At 34.6% G+C, this 12,740-nt stretch overlaps 1 protein-coding gene across 4 annotated transcripts in view; it reads right to left on the minus strand.

The window, feature by feature from the left end:
• The window catches only part of LOC111368572 (coatomer subunit beta'-2-like), a 13,159-nt gene extending 4,190 nt beyond the window's left edge, over nt 1-8,969 (minus strand). For 3 of the 4 annotated variants that reach the window (XR_002698030.1, XR_002698025.1, XM_022990080.1), the window contains exons 1-19: nt 8,782-8,968; nt 8,493-8,513; nt 8,330-8,391; nt 7,587-7,641; nt 6,544-6,580; nt 6,105-6,430; nt 5,820-5,951; nt 5,588-5,736; nt 5,150-5,218; nt 4,619-4,769; nt 4,450-4,515; nt 2,246-2,434; nt 1,959-2,099; nt 1,769-1,843; nt 1,490-1,666; nt 1,300-1,391; nt 1,064-1,180; nt 414-528; nt 163-234 (exon numbers count right to left, since the gene is read on the minus strand). Coding sequence is in view for 2 of the 4 variants with exons in the window: in XM_022990080.1 (XP_022845848.1) it covers nt 163-234; nt 414-528; nt 1,064-1,180; nt 1,300-1,391; nt 1,490-1,666; nt 1,769-1,843; nt 1,959-2,099; nt 2,246-2,434; nt 4,450-4,515; nt 4,619-4,769; nt 5,150-5,218; nt 5,588-5,736; nt 5,820-5,951; nt 6,105-6,430; nt 6,544-6,580; nt 7,587-7,641; nt 8,330-8,391; nt 8,493-8,513; nt 8,782-8,784 (2,049 nt within the window). In the remaining 2 variants the exon portion in view is untranslated. Of the gene's footprint in view, nt 1-162; nt 235-413; nt 529-1,063; nt 1,181-1,299; nt 1,392-1,489; nt 1,667-1,768; nt 1,844-1,958; nt 2,100-2,245; nt 2,435-4,449; nt 4,516-4,618; nt 4,770-5,149; nt 5,219-5,587; nt 5,737-5,819; nt 5,952-6,104; nt 6,431-6,543; nt 6,581-7,586; nt 7,642-8,329; nt 8,392-8,492; nt 8,514-8,781 lie in introns of all 4 variants that reach the window. The other variant, XM_022989933.1, reaches the window with a different exon arrangement.
• Nucleotides 8,970-12,740: the final 3,771 nt, after the last annotated feature.

The following is a 12,740-nucleotide window of genomic DNA, read 5'->3' on the forward strand; positions in this document are numbered from 1 at the left end:
GAAAATTGGATTTTATTTGGCTTAATTTTCTTTTTTGATTTTTTTTTTTTTTCATGTATTTGGAAATAAAATTATTTTTTTTTTTTTTTTTTTTGGCAGCAGGAGCATTTAAATATTCATTCTGCTCCTACGACAAACGGACACTTGAGGAAAAGACAATACCATTCCTGTGGACATAGCTAATTCACCCAATTGCTTCCATTTAGACTCGCTTTGTGCTACTGTCGCAATTTCCTGTAGACAAGTAAAGCCAATTGTTTACTTATAAACAGCCCATTTTATGCCAAACCACAACACTGAAAACAAAGAAAGAGAACCAAAAATCTGATTCTTCACTCAGAAAACAAATAGCACGTGCCAAGGAAATGTTTGCTTCTAATCACATCCCAACAAATAAGTCGGCAAACGTTTACCTTCGCAATCTCTAGTTTACCCAGTTGTATGGCTAGCTCAAATCTGTAATCAGGTTCTGTAGCAACTTCTAATGCTTCTTCTATCATTCCCCGAGATTCCAAGAAACGAGCCACACTGACAACATAATCAACTTATTTTATATTCAAACTAAGTAATTTATAGAATTTGTCTTCAAATTAGAGAAGAAAAAAGATAAAAATAGAAGAGGTGAGAAAAACAAAATTTCAAGCATTTTTGTATTGGATATTAATCCTCCACACACCCAAACTCACGATTATTTCTGTCAACTTTGGTTGGTGGTTTGAGAGCTGGTTGCAATATATTAATCAGACAAAATTGCAGGGAGGAAGGAGCAGAATAAACATGATATATATTTCATCCACATCAGGGTAGTCACTGATAAAAACTGGAACTACAGGTCAATAATTTGGTTTAACAATAATAGGATAAGTCCAACTAGCCTTCATTAAAGAAATATACATGCACAGAGCACATACAGCAAGCAAATAGGGCCATCAAGATGTCATCCTCTAAAAAAGTTAAATTAATTGCCAATTAAAAATTGATTTCAATTTCTAAACCAAAAGATATGCATTGACAGTTGTAAAGAAACTTTTTTCCTACAGTCATTACATGGGTTGTAACAAACCTATTCTTCTGCTCCTTTGGAATTGATGGTAAGATCTCATTTGCCCTCTCGAGATCACCACGCATCACGAGAGTCTTGTACTCAATCAAGCTCAGCAGCAGAGTATATCCCACGACACTGAAATGAAAAAGAATCAAGGAAGCTTGTAAACAGTGATAAACATAACACGGGTCATTTCCAATATTGAAAGATCTGATCAAATCAATCATTGATCCTCAGCTTCCAGGCTCACTCACTTGAATTCTTTGTCAATGAGATATACCCGACTCTGATTGGCAAGATACCCTAGCAGATACATGGGCCGATCAAAATGGAACATTGTTGTTACCTAGAAATCACAAGAAATCTCATTTTCTTCCTAATCCTGTATATGATAAAATTTGAGAACATGATTATATACATTAAAGTACACATAGCAAACCATACCTCACCCCCTACACAGTAATTAAGCTTCCATGAAGAGTTGTTGTAAATGAAGCAATCACCGACCCAAATTCCAGTCTTGACTCGTTCGTTTATTTCGTAAAGGAGCTCAAAAGAATCTTCCACACCTTGTTCATCTACTGACCTCCCACTATCCATATGAGCAGAAACTACATCTCGCTGCAGTATGGAAAAGCCCAATATAATCCAAACCATAATGATACAAGGAATGTATAGTTAACTTACAGTTTCATGTGAAACTAAGATAGATAAAATCCTTACATTGAACTTAAGTACATAGAATGACGTATCACTGGCAATGGTAACCAAATCACCGCTATCAGCCCAATAAAGATTCTGGAAAATGAGGAAAGACCAAAAAAGGAAATAAATAAATCGCAGCTGATTCATTGCCTGTATGGCTATAATAGCAACATGTGCGTAAAATAGCAAAAGCAATAAAAATTCTTACTTTAACATTAACATCAATCCGCCGAATCAACCTGCATTCAGCCCAATCGTAAAAACAAATAAAATTATTGGAGCATATTGCCAACAAAGTCCCCCCATATATGCGCTCAGCGGAAAATGTAGGCCGGATACTTTTCTTCTCCTGAAAGAAATAGTCTTTGTTGCCCCTTATCCCAGTAGATAAATGAGGAAAAGTTTTCAAAAACTTTGTTTTAACTGAAATTACACGGGAAATGATACCACTAGATTCATTTTTAGATAATTAAGGAGAAGAAGAAAATTATAAACCTGAAAATTTTTACTGAAGATCTTAATCCTCGATGTACTTTCTCTAATAGCATATTCTCCATCAGATGACCAAACAAATTCCAATGCTGAACCAAATGACCTATTTCTCCATGCCAAAGCTGTGTATATAATATGTTCACCATCTCCACACACAACTACGAACCTACCATTGGGATTGTGCTTCAAGCTCTGTGAAAGAAAAAGAAAACACAGTGAATATGCTGCCAAAATAGATTAATATACAAGCACTACGGTTGAGCTGAATGTAATCTTTAAAATAATGATGTCACCAAGATGATAAAAACCAACAGTTACTTCCCCAAGTACCATGTTTGCCTAAGTTCTTTGACATAAAACCAAATAAAAGTTTCCTCTAACAATGAGAATATGTCAAGTGTCACAACCAATGACCTCTAGCTTATGTATGGGAATTGAAAGTCTATGGAACAAAGTATAGATGTCCAGGAAGTTGCAAAATATCCTATAGCTAAATTATTTTTCCAAGAAATTGTCTGCCTGCATGGGTTGCCTTCCACCATTGTTTCTAATAGAGACATCAAGTTTGTCAGCTATTTTTGGGAAACCTTTTAAAAAATGTTTAGTACCACACTCAAATATTCATGTACTTTACACCCCCAAACAGATGCTCAATAGAGGTTGTTAACCATTGTTTAAGTAATTTGTTTGGATGTTTAGTTGGGTAGAAATTGGATAATAGGAATCATGTCTTACCTTAAGCTGAGTTCACATATAACTTGTATTAATGGGTCCACAAATAAAATAAGAGCCTTTTCGAGATTAACAATGGTTTCTCTCCTTGCCTATCAATTGACCTTATAACTTGGCCTACTAATTTTATGCCTGATACTTCAGCACATTACAACATATGCCTTTGGAGATCATATTCTAGAATTCCACGATGAATAAGAAGATTTTTTCTTAAAATAATGAAGTGCATTTTTGGCAAAGCTTCAATTATAAATAAAGTTGGTCAAACATAATTTTTATGTAGACATTCTATGTACTCACACGTTATGTGATCCACTTAAAATATTAATTTAAATACTCCAAAACAAGCATAAAAGTTAAAGCTTGCGACTGATTCGCATTGTAGGAATAGAGAATTTTAGGCCAGTGATTATTCGGTTCTTTGTATAATTCCACATCATTTTTTCCTGGACATGCTGAAAACTTAATGCTCACTCCATGGGCTCCTTTTGAGACACACAAAAACTCAAAACTAATGCACATCAACTAGACTTTCCACCACATTTAATTATTAGTCAAGTTTTCAATATAGCAAATTTATATCCCTATCGAGGCACTTTCGAGCCTCCAGTTTTGCCTTCATCTATTTCTACATGTTAAATGGTTCATACGGTGCCAAGAGCTCATACTGTGACACCAATAAAAAAAAGATGTCATTGTTGAGGTTATTGATGATCACATTGTTGCTTCTAAAGATGGTTGCCGACATAAACTTCTGGTTAGGTGGCAAAATTGACCTCTTACTGAGTATACAAGGATCACAGAAGAAGAGTTTCGAGTTCTCAATTCATCCTTGCTAGACAACTACTTGGGATTTAACTCGCCGAAGTTGATTTCTTTCCGCTCGGAGAGAAATGATGGATAGCAACTAAAATTCTACTCCGGCCAAAGATTAAAAGATAAAGTAGACTTAATCTACATTTCAGTAGTTTTATTGGTTAGGATCTTGTTATTTATTTATTGTTTTTAGAAGTTCCCTTAGATTTAAAGACCGTGCTTTGTAAAAGGGACTAGGATTTTCATTTTCGTTACAACATTATTTTTATTTACTCAAGATTACAAATTTTCCAGCTAAATTCTTCTTTTTTCTCAATTTTTCTCTTTCTTCTCTCCTCGTTTTCTTGAATTACATCCTATTTTACTAATACACATCATGTTTTGAAGAGTTCTCTCTTTTACAGTATGAAATATACAGAAAACAAGGAAATTCATAACATATTGGACGATTCTAGCAAAAACTTGAGCAAAGAACAAAGATTGTAATTGCATCCAAAAAGTAATCATGTTCACAAATCTAACAAATAAAGCTGTTCAATCAAGAGAACTAGTGAAAAATTGCTTGAATACAATTACAATGCAACAAAAGTCTACATGATGGTATACGTTGTTAATGAAAAAATTTCTTAATTAATAGAATACATATAAAAGAAACTCACTTGTGGATAAAGATCACAAGTGCCCAATTCTTTAACAGCCAAAGGCAGTCTTTCTCCATCAGCAACCTGAGGGAAAAAGTAAACAGTAATTTAGATTTCCAAAAAGAGCAGCGGTTAATGCTGTTCATAAACTTAGTTAAGCAAAGCAGGAAGAATATCAAATCCACACCTCATAATCTGCTCCAACACTCTTAATGTTAACAGTCTGAATTTCATTATGCTTAGCCCATATAACTTTTCCACCGTTATCCATACTAGCAACAGGTACCTCTCGACCGATTTTCACCATGATGGTCCCTTCATCATAACCAATTACAACCCTGTGCAGTAAATGTAACACATTGAATTCAGCTGCCTGATAAAACAGAATACCCAGGCAAGGCAATCTAACATTAAATTTTTTTGCTCGGCATCTCAAATTTTCCCAGTATTTTCAACCTCTATCCAGCAAGATCTAATATATTTATTCAGCTAAAACCTTTCTCTAACCAGTCAACAACCTCACAAACATAGAGACATGACAATTTCTGTTCAACAGTCTTTGCCTTCTCAACAGAATCCGAACAATTTAGAACTTCTGCACTAATAAAACATGATTCCAAAAAGCAACAACTGCCACCCTAATACGTAAACTTAGAACGCATTACAGATAAGTCACAAGCACCAGAGTCCCAGACTAATGAACGGAAAATAAATTTACCGTCTTGAGCCTTTAATGCAACCAATAGCCCAAACTCTTTCGAGACCATAATTCAACGTATTTTCAAGTCTGCAAGACAATGCAACTAAATGAGAGCCCTTATGAACAGATGACAAGTAGAAACTAATTATCACTGTATCAAGAATAATTACATAGATGAGAATAAAATAGTTAAAGAAATATGAAAGTAAAGGTAAATACAGATACATAAAGTCAAATCATTATATCTTGGAAAAAAACTGACGAGTACAGAAAGGAAAATGAACTGGGTAAACATGGTAAATGTTCAGCTACTTCTCATTATTCTTTAAGTGAAAAATTTAAATAAAGTGCCACATGGGAAAAGCAATTTTTCTGAGGACACTTCATGTAAGATAAAACAACTATAGCAAGGTCACTATACTCTTGGTAGTGAGCAATCTAGTAACAAAACATTACCTATAAGTGGTAGCATGCCATATACGAACTGTACCATCCTCAGAACCTGTAATTATGATGGGAAGTTCTGGATGGAAACATGCAGCAGAAACATTGTGTGTATGACCTTCTAATGTCTGGACACAACTTTTTGTTTGATAATCCCACACCTAGTCACAGGAGCTAGAAATTGCCTTAAAATTTAATGAACAGAAACTTAATCAAGAGGACAAAAGGGGGAAAATTCACAAACCTTAGCAGTTTGATCATCAGAACCAGTAATTAAGTATGGTTTATCGCCACCTGTGAAATAATCTACACAATTTACCCCTTTAAGATGGGCATCCAATGTGAAGTTTGGGTCAGGGGAGCCAAGGTTCCATATCTACAAGAGCAAACATAGCAGGCCCTTAGCAATACACATCCGATAGATAAATACTACAACATGCTAAGCCTTATTCCAAATAATGGTCAGCTACATGAGCAAAAAGTATACAAATACCATTATTAAACATTTACTAGTAAACCACACTGGTACCTTAACAGTGCGATCTAGAGATGCACTAGCAAATGTGTTGGTGTCTTTTGGATTAAATGTCACTTGCATCACGTAATGGGAATGACCCTCGAATATTTGAGTGCACGCCCACCCCTTTTCCCAATCCCACAGCTTTATAAGCATGTCATCAGATGATGACAGTACATATGGAAGAGTAGGATGAACTGCCACACACCTAATATAATCTGTATGGGCTTCAAACACAGTGACCTTATCCATTGTATTGTAATTGTATACACGAATAAACATGTCATCAGCACCGGCAACAACCCACTGCTTACGAGCTATGAACTTGGCCGACCTCACTGCGAGAGGATATTGTTGGCATATTAATCAATCACATTTCTCATCAAAATGAGAAATTCCAGTGAAATACTTATTTACAACCCAAACAATAAAATAAATCTTAATCATGAACCTGGTAGTTCAGTGACTTCGAAAGATGTAACCGCTGTCTGCAGAAAGATAAATGAAATCTGGATTAGCATTTAGGAACTGCAAAGTCAACAAAGACAGTAGTTGATGGAGTAGGACACAACCATTACAACTCAATTATCGAAAAACAATATATATCCTATACACATCGATAAGGTCATTCCCATAAGTATACTAAAAGCTGTAGGTGTCTCCCATCCAAAGTGGGAAACAAGAAATGTTGCTTCTGATTAATACATGGATTCTAATGAAGCACATAAACGAAGATAAATGAATTAAGGCTCAGATGAGACATATAGAGATTGTTTAGGTATACTGGTACGGTATAGCTATTAAATGCATATAAGTAAATATGCACATGCATGCTACAACTTGAAAAATAAGTATAAGTCTCAAATGAAATATAGATTAGATGTCTTCATAAATAGTAAAAGACCTCAAATCCTTGTCATCAAGGAAACCCCAATTCTCAAGTAAAGTCAATATATGAAAAACCAAATAATAACAGTGGTACAATCTCACTGTTGTGTTCTCCTTGAATAACATGAATTTGAAAATTAGTTTTGAAGTGTAGTAGTTTATTGATGATAAGGAAAAGGGATATATATTCTCAGTTGCAGGCTTTCAAGCCACACCTCGATAAGAATTATCAAGTCTTCACAAACTGATTATATTTTCTCCTAACAGCCACATGTCAAGGGAATCAACCTAATTGACACTTCAAATTGCTTTCTGATTTTATAATTTTCCTTGGGGTATAAAGATATTACAGTAAACCACCATTTCAGAAAAGACATCTAAAAATACTGCAAGTCAGTTTACAGTTTCTAGAGATAGGAATTAGCCACACTATCTTCACTTGAAAAATAATTTACACTTAACATTTCAAATAACTTACCACTTATTAACTTATTACAGATAAAATTACATGACGACATCCATGGAAGATTCATCAACTAATTATGCCTTAACAATTATAATGCAGTTCAATTATAAACAACTCAAGATTAGCTGCAGACTCCGTACCTGGGTCTGGTAGTTCCATATGTCAACAGTTCCCGAATACAAACTTGCCAATATCCTGTTAAAGCAAACATAGCATCTTATGATTACAAAAAAATCAGAATTTTTGACCCCAAGAAGTACTCAAAAGCAGTCATTTCTCTCATATTCAAGCAAATACACTGGGCCCCAACAAAAATGTAGAGAAAGGGAAAAACATATCAGACAAATGGTTTTCTACTTGGATTGAAAAATATAAATAGAAATGTAGACCTTGCTTAGATGAAGTATGTCAAATTATATATTAATGCTGAAGATAAACACTAATTAAACTCGAAGGACATCAAATTTGAAGATGTTAATTACTAAAATCGAGCCATAAAATGTAAGTAAAATCAAGGAAAACAATAATACGACTACATTTACAAACAAATAGTTTTTCTTAAACTTTGCTTAGATAGAGTTCGTCAAAATATCTACTAATGCTGAAAATAAACACTAATTAAACTCAAAGGACATCAAATTTGCAGATGTTCATTACTAAAACTGAGCCATTGTAAAATGCAAGTAAAATCAGGGAAAACAATAATACAACTACATTAACAAAGAAATGGTTTTTCCTTTAATCGTCATTAATTCAATGCCGCACAAGATTGAATATGAAATTCCCCGGAGACAAAACATAGAAAAACTTTTATATCAAATGCCAGACATATGAGACTAGCGAATGAGGAAATTTTGAGTAATTGATGAAGAAAAAATATTACCATGGCTCCGACGGATGCAGATCAACGGATTTTACCCTTTCTGATCTTTTAGAAAGTTTTCTCTGATCCAATAATTCATGGTCAGCATTCAATAATTCACAGTTTCACACGGAAAATCAAAATCAGAAATTCACAACAATCCAAAGTTTAATAACTTCAGTACCTTGATTTCCAATCTGAGAGGCTGCACGGCACCCATCCCGCCATTAACAAATAAACATAACACAAATCAATCCAGTATGTAAATCAGAAGTAGCTCAAATCCGCACCAAATTACAAATCTAATATCGAAAATTACAATAGAATAAATTGACTCCTATTTTCACAGAAATTGAGGACAAAGTTATCAAGCATGATCAATCTAAATTCGAATCAGATTTCAACCAGATCAAGGAAACACGAAACGCAAAACTAACTAAAAAAATGATAGAATGAAAAAAAAAAAAACTCACCATTTTCTCCAGACGATTTGTATAAATTCACTAGGATTTATGATTCAGAACCCTAGAGATCCAAATGCTTAACTCAGTCACAAACCGAGATCAATAGGGTGTGTGAATATATATATGTGCGTGTATATGCTACGTTTGGGTAGGAAAATGGTCTCTGTTCTTAGTTACTAACAAACTATGAGGGCGTGTTTGCCTAGGCAAAAAGTTCTTACTTACTTGTAAGTTGTCAGAAGTTATATTTTTCGTATTTATAATAATTTACTCATAATTTTGATAAATAAGAAATATTTATGTGAAAATATTGATTTTTATCTATAAGTAAATTATTTATGAGTAATTCTTGTTAATGTAGCAAACTACGACTTATATGTAAGAGTATCATTGATCAAATGCTTCAACACTTGATTATTGTACTTTTTGATTATATATAAGTAATTATCGTACAACAACTTGGTTAATGAGTACTTTTATTTTTTATTTCAGTATTTCATACTGGAAGTGCTTCGGATATTTTAATGATGATGTGGGAGAGACGATCAATTCGAGCTCATTTTTACTCATTTGAGTCTTAGTGTAAACCTCATACCATTTTACTCGTTTAAAATATTTTGTTTCTTTTAACGTCAAGACCGATTTATTTTTCCTTTTATAATCATAAAATCTAGATTGAAGGGCCACGATTCTCGCCAACCAACCTATTGACTCAGCAAAAAACCTCATTCTTTTGGGAGGCAAAAGAATTTGAGAAGTTTCATTCCTAGCTAATCGGTATGGAAAGAATTGCTTATATTTTTGTCTTGTCAGAGTTTTCATTTAATCATTTAACGGTTAAAGGGGTCGAATTTTTTATAAATCATCCGTTATACTTAGGCAAGTCGTTTGGCCCCCATTTTGGAAAAATGAAAATGGATGGAATAGTATTTTTTTTGAAAAATGAGTGATTGAAAAGGGAGGACAAATTTTCGATTTATGTGTAATATTATTTTATGGAAGATTATGTGATTGAAAATAAGAAAGAGAAAAATAAAATATAATGGAATGAAAATTAATATTGGCCAAACGGGGGTAATTGCATTTCGATATTTTTCTTCAAGAAATAATAAAACGAGGTGCAGATGACAATGTTCATTCCATTTATGACACGAGCACAAGAAATGATTATGAGACAACACCTTTTCTTCAAGGTTGTCTTGTGTTGAATGATAAAGGATCTACAAGCACACATTCATTCATGACAAATTCAATTTTCGTAATGACTGCAAAGCATGAAAATACCAAAATTATTTTGGATTTCAGCAGCTTCCACATTAGCATCAGTTATTTTGTCAACAATTCTAATCATCTGCCTTAAATCCAAAGTTCGCAATATTAAAATTGTAAGATATGATCATCAACTAAGTAATGTTGGCCGAGTGGTACTTCATTGGTTATTCGATAAACAACTAAGAGACCAAAAACTGCAAATTGGCATAGAGTTAGTGGTTCACAATTAACGTGAGAGTTTGATGTGAACCCACGTAACAACTGAAGTTATGAAACTCATACGAGATTGAATCGAACCCAAGAAAATCAAATAAATCAAAGTTTTGGATTTGACCTAAAAATAATGAATCAAGCAACCAACCAATCGCTTACGATGTATTGACCCTCGAGCACAAGATTTGTGAATCTCACCTGATTGGTTGAATGCCACAAGAATTAATATTGATAAGTTTAGTATATTGTTAAGTGAAGAATAAAGGAATAGAAAGCAAATTGCCTCTAATTAATCTCTCAATAATGTCTAAGTTCTCTACAATGTATGGAATGAATTCTATTTGTACTAAACCCTAAAAACCTAGTTAAAAACTAAAAGAATCCTAAAAAATTACAAAGATACAAAAAAAATAGTGTTTTAACATAATCAGGAAACTTTCGCGGAAAAGGAAAAATTCAGTCCAAAATTTGTGCTATGCAACCACATAGCACTTTTCTATGCGGTCGCGTAGTTCAACATAATGCCACCGTTTGAGTTTCTACCTCCTATAATGCGACCGCATGATAGAATAAATTATGTGGTCGCATAGTTGTGAATCTCAGCCCCTTCGTCTTTTGATCGAATTATGTTGACCCAATGAGTTTCCGCTCCCGAGCCCAACACGACACTTGCTCATTTATTTGCCAAGATTGATGTCTCGTCCATTGCAACTTGCACAAATAGTCCCACAACCTCTTTGGCCCTCTTTACTCGTGATCGAGTCATTGGACCTTCTTCAACGATCAATGGATCCTTGCCTGAGCTTGTGTTCATTGCATTCATTCATCGGATCACATCAGAACTATACCCATTTGTTACTATAGGTTTTTTACTGTAATGAAAAAGTTGATAACAACATTTTTTGACTCAGGAAACTCGAGCGACCTCATATAGAAGTATGAATACCCAACATTTAGTCAACCATATTCATGTGTAGAAATGGATTGCAACAAGAATGACATTTATGCTTTGAATAACTACCAAGTATATGGTATTAGCACACCACAACTCAGCAAGATGGGAGTCTAACATAAATGGAAACTCTAGTCATGCAATCCAAGAATATTCCAATCATGTAATCCAAGAATATCGATCAAGATCAAGAAAATCAACCAGCTCTAGAATATCAGTTCAAGATCAAGTAAATCAATTATGGTAAAATGCATAGAAGCCTGCTTTAGAAACAAATCAATCAAGGACTGAAGAGGATATCAACATAATGATTTTCCACTAATTTTATGGAAAACTGTTGGTTGTCTTTGTGTTTAAATATACAGTCTTGTATTGTCTTGTACTCACATTCCCAATACAAAAAAATATACAGCTTCTTTTATCTTTTTCGTTCTTTTCATATTTTTCTCTTAGTATCAGAGCGAACGGGAGTACCCGGCTTAGCACAACATAGCTCCTCCTAGACCATGACTTCTCTGTCTCTAAATGTAGGCAACTTCATTACAATGAGGCTTACTCCAACCAATTATTCTCTATGGCATGAGCAAGCTTTAGTCCTTACAGAAAGCCAAGAGCTAGTTGGTCATCTCACCAATGAAGAGCCTATCCCTACCAAAAACACCATACCTAATCCAAACAACACCACATATACAGAAACTTTTGTTCCAAAATTAACAAAAGAATTCATCGCGTGGCAAAACTCCAATCATCTCCTTCATAAGTGGATCATCGGAACACATCCTGAAGAAATTCTCGGACTCGCTATTGGCCTAGACACAGCCCATGCACTATGCGAAGTTCTCAAAAATGCACACACATGACTTACAAGAACGTGAATTCACCTTACAATAGCAAGTGACATCTTCGCCAAAAGGACGATAAAACCATTGGAGATCATATTCACACCTTTAAAGGACTGTGTGACAATCTTGTTGCCATCAAAAAACTTGTTCCTAACCAAGAGAAAGTTTTCTGCCTTCTTACCAGCCTTGGCCCCCAATATGAAACCTTCACAATCACCATGCTGACGCCTCCAAAACTGACTTACACTGAGCTAATTATACAAATTCAAAAACTTGATCAGAGGCGCAATTGGTTCTCTAACCATGCAAATCCACCAAGTTCCCAACTTACTCCTCAACTGGCATTCTATGGGCAACAGTCTCAACAGCATTCGTCTGGCTATCGTGGCAACTCACAGAAATTTACATCCACTGGGCAAGGGTTCCAAGCATTACCACCCAGGGACCATAGCAAAAGCTACTCAAACAATCACACTTATTAAATTCAACAGCACCGTCTTCCACCGTCAGGACAACGTAGCATGAATCCTACTGAGAGAGATCTATACCGTGATGAACAATGTCAGTATTGTAGAAAATGGGTCACACTACCAAATTTTGCTGGTGAGTATCTAAGAAGCCTACTCAACATAATGAAATACTATAAGCACTTGCAGCACTCGGACTAGACAAAACCATCATAGAAATTG

The sequence above is a fragment of the Olea europaea genome, chromosome 1 (genome assembly GCF_002742605.1).
Source record: "Olea europaea var. sylvestris chromosome 1, O_europaea_v1, whole genome shotgun sequence".
Classification (NCBI taxonomy): Eukaryota; Viridiplantae; Streptophyta; class Magnoliopsida; order Lamiales; family Oleaceae; genus Olea; species Olea europaea.